Source organism: Taeniopygia guttata, chromosome 4, assembly GCF_048771995.1.
Source record: "Taeniopygia guttata chromosome 4, bTaeGut7.mat, whole genome shotgun sequence".
In the NCBI taxonomy this organism is placed as follows: domain Eukaryota; kingdom Metazoa; phylum Chordata; class Aves; order Passeriformes; family Estrildidae; genus Taeniopygia; species Taeniopygia guttata.
In genome coordinates this window covers 23801275-23821212 of record NC_133028.1, presented here as the reverse complement: position 1 = coordinate 23821212, position 19938 = coordinate 23801275, and the positions used below count along the sequence as shown (strand labels likewise).

Below are 19938 nucleotides of genomic sequence, written 5' to 3'. Positions count from 1 at the left end.
TAAGAGCAGCCTCCATTCATGTGTCAGTAGGCTGTAAAGCTGCAAGAACCTTCCATTAGTGCTTCTATCCTTGCAGTTAATAGGTCTACTTTTCCTTTAAGTCCTCTTAAAAAAATGAGACTGATTTTTAAGTTATAAAAATAGATACATTTTTAAACAAATATGGTTATCTCTTTCTTGAAAAAAGCTGGTTATGGTCTAAGTTGCAAACCTGGAATTGAGGAGGGGTGAAAAACAAATCAATCTGTTGTATATTTCACACTAGTAAAGCTCCTTGTTACTGTTTTGTGCTCTGAATTGTTAGGCCTCTTTTTTTACACCTGTATGATTAATAAGATAGCTTAGAATAATAATACTTCACTTGAATAAGAAGTATGACATTGATACTAAAGCAAAAGTTCAGTATCCATAGAACTTTTTAATTTATTGTTGTACTGTAGACAATGCACTGTAAAGTTCTCCAGAGCACCATCTGTTTCTGCTTTGTCTGACCCGGGGGATTTATAAAACTACTGGCGGAAATTGGAGTTAAGGTACAAGCATGTATTTTACAGAATTTAAGATCATTTGATTGAGGTTTGCAGAAGTCTTGTGAAAAACAATAATATTTCTTTTGGGAAGATTTAGCTGCACTGTGTAGAAAAGGTGTATTAGAATATACTATATTGACAGCATTGGTTTCTTAAATATTGCTTCTCTCTGTATTATGCCAAGTATCCAGCTTAAATGAAATCGTGCTTATTAAAATATTAGATATGCATCCTTTAATGCCTTTACTACACTGGGGTTTTTTTACACAAAAACAACAAATAACTTTTTTGAAAATATCGTTTTCCAGATACTTCAATCTCTAATGAACAGGTCTTCCCTAGTAAGATGTTTGTCTAAAGTTTGATCCAAAAATGGGAATTGGTTTCAGTCTAATGTAGAGCAAAGCCTACAAAGCAAAGTATTTAGGATAGGATAGAATACAATCATAGAACAGTTGAACAGGTCTCGGGAGGTCATCTGGTATAATGCTTCCAATGCAACACCGAGTTGCCCCGGACTGTGTTGCTCCAGACAGCTTTTGATAGAGACACTACAACATTTCTGAACAACCTCTGTCCCTGTTCAGTCACCCTCACAGTTCGAAATGTTCTCTTGATGTTCAGATTCAAGTTTTAGTTTGCGCTCCTTGCCTCTTGTGCCCTGACAGGGCTCCACTTGAAATAGCCTGGCTCTGTCTTTGCACCCTCCACTCAGAGTGAGAGATCCCCCTGAGCCTTCTCTTAGGCTACAGTCCCAACTATCTCAGCTTTCTCTCCTGTTTGAGAGGTGCTTCAGGACACTGGACTAATTTCAGTATGTCTGTGTTTCTTGTACTGGGGAGCCCAGAACTGGAGACTTCCCTAGATGTAACCTCATCCGTGCTGAGTAGAGGGGATCTGCCTTCCCCTCTGCTGGCAATACTTTGTCTAACGAAGCCAAAATATACCATTCACTTTCTTTGTCACAAGGGCCCATTGCTGGCTCATTTTCAACTTAGTATTCATTGGGACCAAGTCCTTTTCTGCCAAGCTGCTTTCCTGGGTGGCCCCCAGGATTTACCGCTGCCTGGAGATGTTCCTTCCCATGTGCAGGATTTTGCATTCCTCCTTGTTCAACTGTATGAGGTTCCTGTCAGCCCATTTCTTCAGCCCTTTGAGGTGTCTCTGGATGGCAACACAATCCTCTACTGCATTTGCCACTCTTCGCCCCATTTTGTGTCATAGCAAACTTCCTGAGGGCACACTTTGCCTCTCATCCAGATCTTTAATGAAGATGTTAAATGAAACTGGACCCAGTATTGACCCCTGGGGTATACTTTCAGTTACTGGCCTCCAGCCAGCCTGACACTGATCACCAGCTGCTATTCAGCCCCATTTTCAGTGTATCTCACAGTCCTTCATCCAGCCCATACATCAACAGCTTCTCCGTGAGGGTCTTAGAGCTTTTGCACCCTGCTGTGTTGTCACTCCAGCTGTAAAAGGTGCTATTAATGGATACTTGTCTCTTGCACTTTTAAAAACCAGCTGAATATTTTTAATAACTTTTGCAGAATATAGCATAATAAATAAAATTAAATGGTTGTATATTTAAGAAAAAATACTATGGTACTTTTCCTCAGTGTTAGCAGGGAGAGTTATAAATAATGCCCCTAAAATCTCTGAAGAAATTATTTCTCTAAATTCCTCCAAACAAGAGAATTACTGTGCCATGCTTTTAAGGGAACCTGGTAGATAACTGAGTTGGCAATCTCTATTTCAAAAAATTGCTTTGAGCTCTGTATGGCAAGAAATGAGCTCTGTATACCAAAGTCTGTCAAGTCTAACTTCATTACCACAAAACTTGTGGAATATAGTCATTCTTCAGTGGCTAATATCTAGAGTAGCTCTGCTCTTTTTTATGCTTTTTTTTCCCTATTTTTTCCCTGTTGCACTGCTTTATTACCAGCCTGGATTAAAAAAATATGCAAACTCTGTGTCTTTTTTTTTTTTTTTTTTTTTTTTTTTTTTTAACACAAATAACTGGTGTACTAAATTTTCAAGAACATTGAAATTATTCAACAATAAAGGTTAGGCTATTCCTTCATAGTCCAAAATATTTCTCAAGCCTATCCTCAGCAGAAGGTTCTTATAGGCATTATCCTAAAAATGTGCTTTAGCACATTTTCATCCTCCTTTGAAGTTTTCCCAAATTGTCTTTTAAGACCTATGAGTCTTTACAAAACAAAAATCAGTAATCTGTATGTCTTCCTTTCTATACCTATATGGATCTTTTGTTTAGAGAAAAAAAAGGTTTCAGGGTACATTTGTGGAGAATAATATTACTGAAAATAAAAAGTGATTTATTGATGATTTTTTAAAGTTAATCGAATTCATCACATAAAACATATCCATTTTACTCATCTGTCCTCACCTGGGAGCCTGAAATTATATTACCATTCTTATACTAACATATTTTAGCTATTTAATAATTTATATTTAATGTTTGCTTTTTGTCTTTCACTTCAGGAATCAAAAGTATTTGTCTAAGGGGTTTTTATTTTTCCATTTAATTCCCAATAGGTAGTTCCCATTTTGACTCCTCAAACCTTCACGTTTAATTGTACTTGGTCTAGTAGCAGACATTTATTTGTGAGCCAGAATCTGCTATTCCCAAATATACTTTATAAAGATCCTTCTCCAAATTCAGTAGTTACATTCTCATTCTCTCAAACAGGAACAGCAGAGCTGATCTTTGAACTGCCCAATTTATCTTTTTTGCTTCCAGTGGTCTGTCTTGGTTAATATACTTAATAAACAGAGATCCCAATAGAGAGGAACTTAATTCTTTGAAATTTTGAGGAACGCAGTTCTTAATTAAAAGGAGCTAAAAGGTGTTTTTTAAACTCTGCATAGCAAAGAATGACTAGAGGCAATACAAGAACTTATTTGTAGGAACTTCATTGCACTGGAAGTTAATGCAGATCTGGTTTAGAACTACAACAGTAAGTACTTTGGCATATATGAAGGCAAACACATGCACATAACTACTACTAATGAAGTTTGTTCTGTAGGTTGAAAAGAGAAACTTCTGCTGGTTTGATGCTGTTGAGGTATTTTATAGCTTCATAGTTTATAGGAAGGAGATGTGTACTTAGATGATACTTGAAATAGATAAACTGAAAAGGGCAAGCTTTTCTGCAGCAAGAATTTTACCACTGTTTTCATTTTTCTCTTCTTATTTTTAAAGGCTTTTTAAAATCTGAGCCAGCTGTTTTGGCAGATCATTTCATAATGAGGAAAAAGCAAATATTCTCTGTTCATTCTGACATGTAATTTCCTAACACTACGTCTTCAGCAGTGCTTTAAAAATGTTTTGCAGCCAGGATTTCTTATCTGCTACTAAATCATGAAAGGGAGTATTTCTCAGCAATTTTTTCTTTTTTGAAAAATGAGAACATATAAAAAAAATCTAAACTTAAAAAAACAGATAATTTATTTTAGAAAGTCTTAATATTGAGCATGAACTACACATACAACAAATTAATTATCTTTCCTGCAGAATTTGTAAGTCCTACAATAAACTGGGTTTCCCAGCTCTCATTTTGGATTACTTCTAAATTCCCCTGGGAGCCACTTTTGTGGCAGATTCCATTTGGTTTCACAAGGCCTAAAGGGGGAAGACTTGGCATAGACCACAAATCTCTCACATTAGGAACAATTTGTAAACCACAAACAGAGGCAGCCAGAGTCGGTCCCCAGAACAGGCTGCTCCTGTTAGTGCCATTGTCTGAAAGGGATTGGTTTGCCATTTCCCAGATGACCTGCCTATGTGTAGAGAGATGTGAAAAGTTAGAGACAAAAATGTTTTCTACAGAGTGAGGGGGGAGCTTTCTTGTACAGAAAGGAAGGAAATACCTCTGTGGGATTTTATTTTTTCCCCTCTTCATCCAAAAAATACAAAGAGGGCCTCTGTCTTTAATGCGAATGTCGGCTTTAAATCTTTTAGGTTTGGATTAACTCTGTAAAAGAAAAAAAATCTGACAGGCTTTCAAATATGACGCAGAAAAACTTTTTTTTTTTTACCTCAATTCATGTTGTTCATTTGTAAAGCCAAAGGCTGGCTGGAGTGAATAGTAGGCACCAGTTGTTCCTTCATTCATAGTTAGCATTACAATGGTCAGAATTAACATCCTAAGACCTACATTATCACTTTTGCTGTTTCACCAGCAAACATTTCATACCGGGTGGCTAACACAAGGACAGCTCTTTGCTATGTTCTTGTAAATAAAAAAATGTTGTTAATAATAGGAAGTAATAATTGTAATTAGTTCAAATTGTATTTTTATGCTTTTTTCTTGCTTCTAAGGGAACTATCTAATTGCTACTTAATTATAAAATGACTGGCAAAATGCATTTATGATAGACATTTCCTATTAACTCCTGTTTTAGAAAATGAGTATTTCATCAAATATGTCAAAAGTCAGGTTTTGCTTATAAAGTGACTGCTAATACATTTTTTCCTCTAATGTATTTCACCCTGATACAAAATTTTCTCTTTTTTTTCCTTTAGAAAATATGAATTGTTTTATTTTGAACCTGCCACTGCTCAGTGTTTACACCTTTGCTGGCAGCTGTTAACAGAAGTAGTTAGTAGAATCTCAGGGCAATATTTGTGTCCTTTTAACATAGCCATGGGAAGGTTACCACATTTTTACAGTACATTCTAATGCTTTCCAAAGAATCAATGTCATTAGGAATTTGGATACAAAAACAAGGTAAACTGAACTTTTTGCTTATCTGAGAATGAGGGGTTTTTCTGAAAATAATTCACTTCTATTTTCATATATCTGTGTATTGAGTATAATTCTTAAATGTTCATGTATGCATGTTGAGAAATTAGATTTCAGCTACTGCAAGCTACCTACTATTTGTCTGCTAATTAAAACTAGTAAAATTAAAACTAGAAATATTTTTGTTTATTTTACATACTGAGGCTTAACCTGTGAAAGAAATTAGTCTTCAAGTAATGAAACAAAGGATTTGAAAGTCTACTATTGTGTAGTGATATTACTTTCAGCCTCTCTACAATCGAATTACATTATAAAAGTGTTTCTAATACTGACTGCAATTCAAACCTGTAGTAACATGCTTCAGTAAGTATTTATCGTACTCTTTGTATCCATAATATTATCCATGTAGACATTTGAGTATGAATTACAAAGGTAAAGACATTTTTCCTTTGATGTCCATATATTGTGATGTTTGTTTTGGCCGTTCAATATATTTTAGTTTTTAGTATTTCTACAGACCAAGTTATGAACAGAAGAAATTCCTATGTATTATATATAGCGGTGTATAGTTAAAAAACAAAGACACAGATAAAAACAATTATGTGGTTTTCAAACATTTCACCATGTATTAATGTGTTAGATCTTCATTTAACAATATGTTGCATATTTTCATAATTGCATAAATGGTTGTTTCCTTATTTCTTGTTTTTAAGCAATCTGTTTAGCAGGAGTCTGAGGCAGTGTGGGAACTGTGGTACAGCGAGCTCTGCGGGAGAAAACTTTGCTCCAAGTTACATTGCAGGATAATTGTAACAGTGTCCAGTATCCAAATGAGGGGTCTGAAAATGTTATATCCTCTTAGAGTAGACTGCAAATTGGAAAACTCCGGTCATAATGTATTGAGAAAGTTGGAAAAGGGTGGATTTTTGATAAATCTGATTTCAATGGAAATGCCTGTAATCAACACAGTGGTGTAGAGCAGCATTGTGGAGGGGTGATTCCCCCATGCTAAGAGCTAAGCCGTGTATCTTTTTACCAGCTTCTTGACATGAAATAGTGCTTACTATTTACTAGATTTATGTTGCATCTCAGGGGATTTTAGAAAAGAGTTCAAGTTCTATTTCACATTAGTCAGACTAGAATGATTAATTTAAATTTACTTTTGATAACCTCAACAAACTACTTGATATTTATACAATTTTTTTTGCTAGTTCTTGTCATGACATCACATTTTATGCATTTTCTCTTCAGGCAGCTATGATGTTCAGCTCTGGAGTGTTTTGGATGGGACTTCTGTGCATTCCTATGACTGCTTTACTTCTTGATATAGTATACAAAGTGTGAGTACAGAAATGTCAGTGTTTACAGAAGAAAGTACTGACTTTTAATTGTGTGTTCTAATTACTAATATAATAAAAAACCAATTAAGATCAATTCTGGGGTTTATATAAGATCAATTCTGGTGATTAGATGAAATTATTCTTTACCATCTTTGTTTTGGAAAAATGTTATTACAAGAGTTATTACTATTTTAAATGTTTCAATAGTCATAGTGTTTTATTAATAAATATTTTTTGTTTCTAATTTGCAAGAACTGATTATAGATTAAGTTCTTTAGATTTGTTTTTTGATATTTCTCCTTGTAAATCTTCGTTTTAAGTCTGAGGAAATGGATTTTAAAATTGAATGTTTATATAAGCATTAAAACTATCTGTTGTTCTACTTTGAAGAAGAGTAAGTCTGGCAGTATTTTGTATGTACTTACAGGGTAAAGAGAGCTACTTACAAGACACTGGTAGATGAAGTTCAGGAGTTGGAAGCAAAGTCTGAGGATCCTGGGGCAGTTGTGCATGGCAAGAGGTACAGTAAAAATCCGTAAAACATTTTCTTAAAAAATCAAGCTAAAGATTTTTAGCTTTATACATGTATCAAAGAGAAAAGGTTATTTTTCAAAAGCCGTACAGATGACAAGCTTCTGTGAAGGACCTTCAGGTCTACTGAGCCTATATGTCTTTTCATAGGCTTATACCAAAAGCTTTAACTGATGTGTTTCTTTGTAGCTGACTGATTTCTGGTTCTTATGTATGGAAAAGCTTGAGGTGCAGTTCTAATTCTGTGATTTTTGCCTGTGTTAACAATTAATTCACAAACAAAATAAGAAGAAAATGGGTTACAACAAAATGAGTTTAAATCTGCATCATTTTCTAGTATAGCCATAGACAGGGCCTAAGCACAGAAAACAAAAATTAAATTCTATAAAAGCTACTCAGTAGCATAGGGAAAAACAAAAATGTGTCTAGTATTTTCTGAAATTGAATATAACAAGCTGGTTTTGTATTTAATTCCAGTCCAGAGCAAACTAATTTGATTAACCTATATGAAGGAAGTAAAATTTTTAAGACTCCACAAGAATTCCCTTGTTATGTCCTCCTTCATGGACCAGACAGATAATTTGAAAAGGGAGAAGGTAAAACTGAGCAATTGGATATTTTCTACATGTAAACTCAGCATAAAGGTGTGCACTCACTAAAATATTTCCTACTTTTTAACCCTAAGCTGAACTTGTAGCAAGCACTCGCTGAATATATGAAATGCAAAATCCCCTTCTCCCCTTTCCAATTCATTAGTGCCATTTGGCTGAACTAGAGCTTTCTTTTCTTGTCTTCATTTTCAAGAGTTTTGTGAAGTCTAAAAAAAAGCCAGAACTGCTGATACTTGATTTTCCTATTCTTTCTTTTCTTTGGACTGCTGTTATTTAGTATCTTCATGGCAAAAAGCATAGCCAAGAAGACTTTTTTCCTACCAAGCTATGCACAGAAAGAGACCAGAAAAAACACAGCCACTTCTTTTACTAGAGGTTCAATTTTCAGAAAGTACCTTTTGTTCATAAAGATATTTTAGCAATCTTATTGTATTCCTCTTCCAGCTCAATGGGAATCTGTTTACTAGGATTTACCAGGTTGAGATCATGTTGCATCAGATACCAAGGTGATAAACACCATTCTTAATGGGACAATATCCAAATTGTATGAGAGCTTTCACAAGAGTCTTTTGTCTCTAGTTGGGTTCATCTTTCCTGGTAACAAGAAACCGAGGTTCCAGGAGGCATGGAAGCTCATCCTGCCACCCATTAAACTCCTAGTCTAGTGTGGTGGGTTACAGAAGAGGACATACCTGCATGCAGTCTCCTCTCAGGCTCTATATGCTGTCTTTGTAGCAGCAGCTTCACACTGGAAGTACTGTAGGATCCCCTAGTTGGTGGCAATTCCTACTTCAAGCTCACTTTTCATTTAACACTGCAAGAACTAACCATTGATTGCAAGAGTAAGTTCTCTTGCTTTTAAATGTGATGTAAATTGATTGTTACAGATGCTTTTCTTTAGTGGCAGTGGTCATTGAAGCAGATTGAGAGCAATTAACTTCTTCCAATTTAACCAATTCATCTATCAGTGTGCTGAGCTTTGAAGCAATGTAAACTCTGTGCTCTTTTGCAAAGAGCAAAAGCTGTAGAAGAATGAGTTTGCAGAAAAGAAAGCAGACATTAGCACTGGATGGTGCTAAAAGGGGAATATCTTGTGGGTATACAAAAAAGTAAGGTAACAGTACCTTTGTAGTGTTTCATACTTGCATTCCCAAGACTTCCCTTGTATTCCCAATTCAGCTACTTTAACTTCAGTTGACTAGGCAGGATGCTTTTTCCTCATTCTACACAAACCATGTCTTCCAAATCCCTTCTTATATAGGTAAAAGGAGCTTGGTGTTTTCACCACCGCTTTTGTAATTACCTTTTTATCCCACAGTTAAATAGTTATGCGGGCTCCATGACAGCTGTTTAGTAACCTGCCAGAATATCTTTCTTAGATTTAATTCTTCTCCACAATTACTTTTAGACCAGTATTTCTGAAAGATACAAGCATCCACCTTCTATGCAAATCACTGGATGTTACACAACTCAATATCTTTCAAGATTTTATTCCCTCACTTATTTTTTAATGTATTAAAATTGAGGTGATACAGCCAAAATTTAACCTTTTATGGAGAAAGTATTAATTGTTAAAGAAATGGTCTGATGAACTGACTTACTTGCATCTACAAAAATTTGATTCCAATTTGTAAACATTTTTGAGTCTCCTAAATTGCGTAAACCCAGATCAACTAGTTACCAGTACAGAGAAAGTAGTTAAATGGGTGAGGAATGTCCTCTACATCTGTTTAAGATATGTACATGAGACTTTCTTACTCTAGTGTGTATAGCTGTGGGGGTACCGTTTTCTTTTACAGCAGAAAAAGGGATTTGTTCTCATTAAATGCCAGAATAACCTAAGAATATATAAATCACTGCATGACTAAAAGGTAACTGGGAAAGAGTGAGAAAGATAACTCAGAAATTTTTCCTCTCTGTCCATTCCCATCTTAGAAATACAACAACACAAAATAGAAGTCTCAGCTTCCACAGATAACAGGTCAGGACTCTTGAAGTGGATAGCTGTTGAAATCAGCATGTATCTGAATGTTTATAAGGGTTTATAAGGGCATGCAGTGATAGGACTGAAAGAGGGTGCGTTTAGTTTAGATACTAGTAGAAGTTCTTTACTATGAGGGTTACAGGAATTCATAAAATAATATTTTTTTTCTATAACTGTGTTTAACTGCCTGTAAAGGGATAAATTTCATGTTCAAAAATAGTTAATATTCTGCTTGTCTATACAGGTACACATAATGAGCACAAGCATTTACTGTGTTACTGTGATGTAACATTGGTTAATTATGAAACCATGTTGTCATGGCTTCACATGTAGATATTTAAATATGCATTTGAATGGCAACAGGGTGAGTTATAATAGAGAGCCCACAGTATTTCAAAAATAGAAAAGGAACAGAATTTAATACTTGAATAGCTGAAGCACTTTTCTCAAGTGTATTTCCTATGTATTTTGTATTTTCTTTACCAGCAGTGGAAACTTCACTATACATTAACTAAGACATGTGCATACTTCATGTTCTTGTAAAAGTTTAGGGTAGTCTTTTCACTGCATTTAGTCTTTTTATTGCATTTAAGCAATTAAATGTGGTGAAATGAGGAGGAACATCAATAAGACTTTTACCTTGGACTTCTGAAGGGGAGACTTCGGCCTATTTAGGAGACTTATTCAGAGAGCTCTTTTCGAAGCAGCCCTTAAAAACAAAGGAGTCCAGGAAAGGGGGGTGTGCTTCAAAACAGAGATCTTGAGGGTACAGGAACAGGCTGTCCCTGTGTGCCAAGAGATGAGTCAGTGAGGCAAGTATCCAACCTGGTTGGACAACAAGGTTTTGAAGGAACTTAGAAATAAAAAGAGGATGTATCATCTTTGGAAGGAGGGTCAGGTCTCAACAAGTATTTAAGAGGGTTGCTAGAGCATGTAGGAAAAAAATTATGGAGGCCAAAGCTCAGTTCAAACTTAATTTAGCAACTTTTGTAAAGGAGAATAAAAAATTATTTTACGAATTATATAATAATGTCAAAAGGAAGGGTAAGACCAACCTTTGTTCTTGGATGAGGGAGGGAACTCAGTAACTGCAGGTGAGGAGAAGGCAGAAGTGCTTAACGCCTTTTTTCCCTCAGTCTTTAGTAGGAAGATGACTTGTCCCCAGGACAGCTGTCCTCCTGAGTGGGTAGATGGTGTCAGGGAGCAGAACGGTCTCCTTGTTATCAAGGAGGAAGCAGCCAGAGAACTGCTGAGCCGCTTGGATGTTCATAAATCTATGGGACCAGATGGGATCCATCAGAGGGTGACAGGGGGAGATGGCAGATGAGCTTGCAAAGCTACTCTTCATCAGCCCTGGCTCACTGGTGAGGTTCCAGATGACTGGAAGCTGGCCAATGTGGTGCCCGTTCACAAAAAAGGTGGGAAGGAGGATCCTGGTAATTATAGGCCAGTTAGCCTGACCTCAGTACGTGGTAAGGTAATGGAACAGTTTATACTGAGTGTCATCACACAGCACTTACAGGATGGCCAGGGTATCAGACCTAGCCACAATGGGTTTAGGAAGGGTAGGTAGGCTGTGTTTGACAAAATTGGTCTCCTTTTATGACCAGGTGACCCACGTGGTGGATGCAGGAAAGGCTGTGGATGTTGTCTGGACTTCAGCAAGGCCTTTGACGCTGTGTCCCACAGCACTCTCCTGGAGAAGCTGGCAGCCCATGGCTTGGACAGGAGCACTCTGTGCTGGGTTAGGAACTGGCTGGATGGTCTGGCCCAGAGAGTGGTGGTGAGCGGTGCTGCATCCAGCTGGGGACAGTCACCAGTGGTGTCCCTCAGGGGACTCTGCTGGGGCCAGTTCTGTTTAATATTTTTATTGATGAGGAGTTTGAGTCTTTCATTGTAAATTTGCAGATGACACTAAGCTGGGAGCATGTGTCGATCTGTTGGAGGGTAGGAGGGCTCTGCAGAGAGACTTGGAATAGTTGGATGGATGGGCAGAGTCCAATAAGATGATATTTAATAAGTCCAAGGGCCGAGTCCTGTATTTTGGCCACAATAACCCCCTGCAATGTTATAGGCTGGGGACAGTGTGGTTGGACAGTGCCCAGGCAGAAAGGGACCTGGGGGTACTGGTGACAGCCGGCTGAACACGAGCCAGCAGTGAGCCCTGGTGGTCAACAAGGCCATCCTGATACAGGCATCCTGGCTTGTATCAGGAATGGTGTGGCCAGCAGGAGCAGGGAGGTCATTCTCCCCCTGTACTCAGCACTGGTGAGGGCACACCTTGAGTGCTGTGTCCAGTTCTGGGCCCTCAGTTTTGGAAGGACGTTGAGATGGCTCAAGTGCGTCCAGAGGAGAACAAGGCTGGTGAGGGTCTTAGAACACAAGCCCTGTCAGGAACAACTGAGGGAGCTGGGGGTGTTTAGCCTGCAGAAAAGGAGATTGAGAGATGACTTTGTCACTCTGCAGCTCCCTGAAAGGTGGCTGTAGTCAGGTGGGGGTTGGTCTCTTTCTCCAGGCAGCAGCTGACAGAACCAGAGGACACAGTCTCAAGCTGCATCAAGGGAAATGTAGGCTGGATATTAGAAAAAAGATTTTACAGAAAGAGTGATAAAGTACTGGAATGGTCTGCATGGGGAGGTGGTGGAGTCACATCCCTGGATGTGTTTAAACAAAGACTGGATGTGGCACTCAGTACCATGGTTTAGTTGACGTGTTAGGGCATGGGCTGGACTTGATGACCTTGAAGGTTTCTTCCAGCTTAGTGATTCTGTGATTCAATCTGAACATGCTTCGGGAATACAAGCAAGGAATGATGGTACCAAGAATGATATAATAGGCATGCTAATGTTTTAAATAAAATATTTTTATTAGAAAATAACACCTGTCAAACATTTCATAGAATTTCACCAATGTATTGCAAAGGAGATGCAGCTGATAACTGTAACTAAGTGAACCCATAGTCTTCCACCTCCTTGGCCTCTAATTTTACATTAAAATACTGATTTATTTATTCATTGTCTGTATTCTTACAGTTTGGATTTCTCACTTAAACAGTTTACAGCTCTGAACTAAAAAAGAAGGCTTCTACACAGCATAGAGGAGCGAGCAGATGAAAAAAAATCCCCAGAGAGTTAGCTTAGGAAAGGACAGAGAGTAAGATGAGTTTCAGTACTTCAGTCTCTCCATTCTTGATTCAGTCAGCAGATGCCAACTACCTTCCTGGAATTGGTACCCAATTTTTTTTTCTTACAAGGAAGTCTCATTCCATCTTTTCATTCAAAACATGGCCACAGAAACAGTTTCCCCTGCCTATCACCTTACCCTGCAGATTTTCCAGTTAGCATTCCTCTATGGGTTTGAAAATTTTAGGTTTATTTTCCTTTTCCAGCTTGGAAAAGCAAAGGTTTCACCATATGCTTTAACCACCAGACTGGAGGGGAACAGAAAGATGAGATAAACCATTAGTCTCTCCAGCTCTAAACAGTAGTTCAGCTTCATATATAAGTATAGAGTCACTTAAGAAAGAATGAACATTTCGAATTTAATGACTTGAATGGTAAGCTAGTAAGGAAAGTAGTCTAGTTCCCTTCTTTGCACCACTCTAGTCTGGTTGATAGCCTGGGAAGGTAAGTCTGTTGCACTAATTGACAATAACATTAAAAAGTAATTTGAGTAATCAAAACTTGGTAACATAAGGTGTGTGAAATATGTTTTTCTTACTACATCATTGCACAAGAGACAACTTGGCTAATCTAGCAAAACTGTAGCAATATGAAATCACTATATACTCATATTAAACATAAGATACATCTCTTTTTTTAATTGAACTAATTTTAGACCAGTTTATATTGAGACTGGGCTGGATTTTTCAGCATTTGAGGTGTTTAAGTTATAGGTTGGTATTTCTTGAAACACAGGCTGTAATTCACAGTGAATATCAAATCAAGAGGACACTGAAGAGTTTGGTTTTTTTAATATAGTCCCTTGCAGAGATTTAATATGTTATTATTAAACTATAGATTTTGCAATTTTTCTGAGTTGTGGCTCATCTACCTGGTATTTGTTTAGTATGTTCCTATTAGAGAGAGCTTCAGCATAAGAAAGACAGAAAGGAAACCCAATACCTTTGCTACTTGTTTCACTACAGTTTGCAGCATTTGGCTGATGCTTGAGTCTCAATTTAAAAAATGTTTAATGCTACTGTTTTCCACTTGGGCTGAAATAGGGAGTACCTTGGGTCACACTAAAGGTACCCAAGTGTGTGTACACAACAACCCAACAAACTCAGTAGTGCTGGGAAGGATGGAGGTGGGCTGAAGTGGCCAACCTTAGCAACAACAGCAGTTTGTTAGTTGGGTATGATCTCCAGAAAAACACCTTTTAGAGTTTCCTGGGGAAAGCTCCTTTCTAGAGCACTTTTCATGGAAGTAATGTTTCTGTACACACAGCGGATGACCATGAAGGTGGCTTTCCCTCCACTCATTTCCCATCCCTTTGGGGTACTGTGTCAACAGAGGCTGGGAGTACTTTCTGTGTAAGATAAAAAGACTAATTCAGCCTGGCACTATTCAAGCTGTGCTACATCAAGGAAGACAGTGCCTTCCCTTTCCATTGTATGTTTCTAAAGGAGTCACAATATCATTCATTTGTGTTGTCAGCACACAGCAGTCTTTCAGACAGATATTTTGCCTGCACTGTGACAAGTAAAATCATTACCAGGGGTCAGAACTTAATCTTCTGTCCTCATGCAAGCTTTTAATCATAATCTTAATTATGGCATCAGGCACAATTTAAAAAGAAAAAGGAGGATGGACACTTCTTATTTAACAATTAATTCCCATTGAGCAGACTCAAACATAAAGGGATAGGGTAATTAGTAAGTAAGTATTTTTCACATGTCTGCTTTCTCTCTAGCTTAACTGAAAGAGCCCAACTACTGAAGAACGTTTTTAAGAAGAACCATGTGAATTTGTATCGCTCTGACTCTTTGCAACAAAACTTGCTTCGTAAGTGTTCACTGACAAAAATTAATATCCATTAATAACATAGCAGTAAAATTCTGCCTTTCACTGCATTTATTTATAATAAAAGTGCAGTATCCTAAACCTGTTAGATCATGTTCTTTGCCTGTGGTTAAGTTGCCCTTCATATCCAAGATACTGTGCAGAGTTCTTTCTGCTGTTTTATAACTGCAAAATTCTGTAAGAAATGGCACAAGATTTTACTAACTGTTGAAAAGAGGTTTATCCCCCTCTATTCATCTTTGTTAAGTTGCTTTTATTAAAGCTTAAAAAAAATAAAAACAATCAAAACTTAATTTGTTTCTATTTTGTTTTATATCTGCAGATGGCTACGCCTTCTCTCAAGATGAGAATGGAATTGTTTCCCAGTCTGAAGTCATAAGAGCTTATGATACCACAAAGCAGAGGCCCGAGGAATGGTGAAGAAACACAGCTGGACATTTAGGCCTTAGTTGTTACTTTTGTGAGACAGGCTACTAGATCTTTGCTGGTAGCTGCGACCATGGTCCAGTTATCAGACATCAAAAGATCTATGATGGTCTTGTTCCATAAAGTTTGGATTTGTGTATTCAGTAGACATAAGCACTGTGCAACTATACTGTAACACACCATCTCTAAATTTTTAACAAGTATTTGCTTAGCCTTTGTAAACAGATTGGAATTTACCTTGTATCTTGCCAGCTTGCTTATTTTACAATGATACCGGATCAATACTGGTCATATACCAGAAGGGCAGTGGTCAGATTGCTAAATGTACTTTACATTGACAGATCAGCTAGCATCTGTGAAGGTTTTTAAGTGTTAGTATATTTAAATACATTTGATAACAAGCCTTTGATTTCAACAAGTGCTGAAAAAAACCTAGTATCTTAATGGTGTGAATTCACCTTCTTTAAGAAAGATTTAGAGTCAAGATGCTCATAGATGTTTGTGTCAAACTAACCTAAAAACATTTGCCAAAGAAGTTCCATAAATGTTTTCTGTTAGAAACAATTTGAAAGGAAACTATCTCCAGTCCTGATCTCAGAACTGCATGCTTGAGTCTCCACACTTGAGGAGAAGGTACAGTGAGTCTAATTTGAGTGGCCTTTTTGGCATTTGCTTTCAAAACTGCAAGTCTTTGCACCTTTGGCCTTATACAAGCTTTCCCCTTATTTTCATTTAGTATTGCATATGTTGAATATGGCTGCCAACTTGTATAATGGAGTACACGTAATACTTTATTCAATTTTTAAGAATTGCTCTGCCTTACTTCCCTTTAGCAAATTTAATTATTTTTGTGATGCTTAGTTGTATCTGCTTATACTGTAGGTTCAAAAGAAAGTTTGTTTAAACTTATTTTTTAAAATTAATCAAATTTTCAACATTTTTATACTAAGATTATTTGAAATGCATACATTGAAATACAGAGCAAAGCATGCCCTTTGTTAGTCTGTGGTATGTACTGGTTTATTTGCACTAAAGTCACTTCCTATAAAGGTGTGAAATACATTGCAGCAGTCTCTTTACAACTTATTGGTCATACAGAATGCTTATATACTCTCACCTTTAATTAAAATTAAGAGGAAGTGACTGCAGAAAAAGATACACAACTGTATGAGGGGTAAAAAAAGAGAGCAGTATTAAGTGAGAACATTGTGATACATTCGTTAAGTAGTTATACTTGGTATTTCTCAACTTACCATCCAACAACTGTCAAGTTTCAAACTAAGAAAGGCTACTTGAACTTTAAAATTTAGTTAATTCTTGCCACTCTTTAGTCCATGTTTAATTCTGGGTTTAAAAGCCACTACAATTACATTAAAAATACTATTTTTTTAAGTAGCAGTTGCTTTTACTGTTAAGTAAATTTTTGTGCATTGCATAGGAATGATCTCTTTTTTCCTTTCAATGGAGATCAACCAGATGGAAAAGCAGAACAACAATATCCCCAGTGATCTGTTAAATTGCATATTTCCTCTTTGCTCTCCAAATCATAACAAGTCATCCAGTGCCATCTTTTCTTTGCCCTCCTTCATTTGTCATACTAAAGGTGACTTTACCTCCTTGCCTTTTGTCTAGCTAAATGCTTAACATGTAATTAATCTCATTATCCAAGTTTCTTATCCTCCATTCTGAGAGAAACTTAAAAATACACAGAAAAAACCCAACAGAAGGCACTATCTGAAAGTCCACGTTTAAGAAGGTGTATCAGTGGGAAGGCAGTCTGCATTTCATATGCATGTTATGCAGTGTCTTCCTCTCACTAGTGCAGAGTGATCTTTAAACAGCACCCACAAGGAGAAAGGGAACTAGAAACAGTACTGCCAGTCATGCAGACAAGAACTGCCTTCAGAAAAGCCATTGCAGGCATAGATAAATAGATGGATCAATATGGGAGGGCCAAATCACTTGACCTAAGGCAAGAAAAAATTCAGGGGCATGCCCCTTTCCTAAAAAGGGATCCCTATTTTCTGTCATCCAAGGGACAATGACCACCTTCAAAACATTTCTGAAATTAACCATGACACTGTTGCTCCTTTATAATCTTTCTGCGTACTTAATTCATATAAAATTAATCTATACATAGTTTTTTCATGGGCAATTTTTTTTCTGTTCTAATTAGTTGAATTGCTAATTATGCAGATATAGATTAGAATACACTGTGAAATACATACAGTGAGATATTTACATTATCTCTTATTCTTCCTATGAAATAAAATTCTGTCTTACCATTATAATACAGTTTGAAGAAAACAACACACAGTACATCCCAAATTAACTACCTTAAAAAGGAAGAAAATGACTGAAACAACTCTAAAATCCTAAATTCAGATTAATTTAAAGGTTTGTGACATATAACAGCATTTCATGCTTACATCTTTTCAGAATTTGAAGGAGTACTTCATGAAGTGCATTTTTTTACTGCTATTGGTGAATTTTCCCCGTCTCTGTACTTTTTCTGATAATTAGTGGTTGAAAGATACCACTTCTTAAAAATAGCAAAAGGACAAAAACAGTGGGTTTTGATTGCTCATACAATTCCATTTTTAAATACAAGATTGTCTTAAATATGTGTGCCCACTTTTAAATCAGGCCAAGTATACAATATGCACTTTTATTTTCATGTTAAGTACACAGTAATATAATCTAGTTCTATCCTGTTAGTGTGTCACACCTTTGTTAAAATAAGGGGATTCTGCTGATGTTTGTTTAAAGAAAAAAAGAACAGTTGAGGCAGAAATGCTCATAACAATGCCTCTGTTCTTACTGTTCAAAAATTCAAAAGTGTATTAAATAGAGAGTTCACGTGGACTTTTCCATCTCTTTCATGGGCACTGCAAGTTAGTATTAAAAATTTCCATCTAAAAGATGAACCTGTGCCACTAAAAAATCGGGTATCTTATATAAATAGTTTTGCTTGATTATTTTTAAATATATACATACATATATATAGAAATTATTCAAAAGAGTAAATGGAAACAAATTTTAACAAACCTATTGACAATTTGTATCTGGAATTTTTTCTTGCCATTTCCTAATTTTACACATATTTTTGCAAAGCAGTTTCAACAGATTTATACTTAGTCATCATTCTATTTGTATAAAATGATAAATAAAATATTTTGAAACACTAAGAGATAGCTGAAGATTCTTATATGTCCATGTGCATCCATAAAATTCACCTTGTTACAAAGATGAGCATTAACTGTCTTAAGATGTGTACCATGACATTTGAACCCATCTTGAATGATGAGTAATTTGGAATATGTGTTAAATTTAAGGAGAAAAGTTTTTCTCTTTTTTTCTTGTGTATTGTGTAAAAGCAGTTGTAGTTCTGATGAATTTCTCATTCTGTCTGCATGAGGCACTATTTCTAAGTGTTCTGAGGCGATGCATGGTGGTTGTTGATCCCTGTTTTTTAATGCCTTCGTTAAAAGTCTGCTCATAATATATCGAGAAGCTAGTGCTGTGTAAGCAAATGAGTTTGTCAGTTCAGCTTCCTTGGTACTGGATGTTTTCACTGGATACAAAACTCAACAAATGAGTTTCTCCTTCCCCCTCGCTGCCCTCGCTCCCCCAGTTTCCTTGCTGTTAACCAATAGATCTTTATTAAACAAAGGAATATTTTAGCATTCCAAACCTGGTTCCTGCTTATGCAAACCACTACTCTTATAGAGTTCAACTGGACTGCTTGTGAGTATAAGGACTACTCATCTGAGCAATGGTGTACAAATTTGGGCATTTTTGAGGGTTGATACTGAAATAAAAGTATTTTCATGTAGAGTGTGATTTGTAATGCAAAGCTGTGACCAGAACAAGTTTTGGTTTTTTTTAAAGTCATATTTTATAGTGTTTCTTTTAGTGTAGCATAGAAGCCATAAATGCATTAATATTGTTTTTCTACTTCAACATAATTTTTCATAATGATTTTCAGTGTTTGATATGTATTAACCGCTGCAGACAGCGGTCAGTCTGAAACAGCAAAATTTGCATTCAAGATGAAGTGAGGTTTTACAGCTCCACTAAGCCATTACTGCTGAAACTGTTGTGGAAATTATGAAGCTGCATGAATGAAGATTTTTTGACTTGGTGTTTATGGTAGTTTCTCAGGTTTCGTTTTAACTGGATGTTAAATGCACTGTGTTTTTTAAATAGTTCTTTTAGTAATACATTCAGTTCTATGCAGTGTTAAATGTCTTTTGGCATTTGGTGAATGTGCATGTTTTAAACTGCAAATTTTAAATGTTTTGTCATTTAATTGTTAAAAACTGAATAAACTTTGCCATTAAATTAAGATGCTTTGCTGACTTAATTGGTTGGAAATGCTAGGGATTATTTTCAGAGGAAAACATATCTCATCATTCTTGGGTTTGAATTCTTTAAAATGAGACATACAAGAAATAATATTTCACAAATATCAGAGTTCTTACATTTTTTAAGGTAAACTAAAAAAGTAGTAAATTGGTTTAAAGTTTGTTGGGTTTGGGTTTTGGGGGTTTTTTTAACACCTATTTTGAGATGTCTTTTTCAGGTTTTTTGTGACAAAGAGAAAAGTTAGACAAAACAAAAAGTTAAAAAAAAAAAAAGAAACACCAAGGAGTGCAGGAGTCTGCAATTTAGTGACTTCCAGCCAAGCTATGACATACTCTGGTGGTGGTACCCTATTTTG

General features: G+C 36.3%; 1 protein-coding gene across 8 annotated transcripts in view; it reads left to right on the top strand.

Annotated features, from left to right (window-relative positions):
• The window catches only part of ATP8A1 (ATPase phospholipid transporting 8A1), a 105238-nt gene extending 85675 nt beyond the window's left edge, over positions 1-19563 (top strand). For all 8 annotated transcript variants that reach the window (XM_002186576.7, XM_002186543.7, XM_072928120.1 and 5 more), the window contains 4 exons: positions 6551-6639; positions 7067-7159; positions 14680-14771; positions 15112-19563. In XM_002186576.7, coding sequence (XP_002186612.1) covers positions 6551-6639; positions 7067-7159; positions 14680-14771; positions 15112-15209 — 372 coding nt within the window. In that variant the 3' untranslated portion in view covers positions 15210-19563. The remainder of the gene's footprint in view (positions 1-6550; positions 6640-7066; positions 7160-14679; positions 14772-15111) is intronic.
• The last annotated feature ends 375 nt before the right edge of the window (positions 19564-19938 follow it).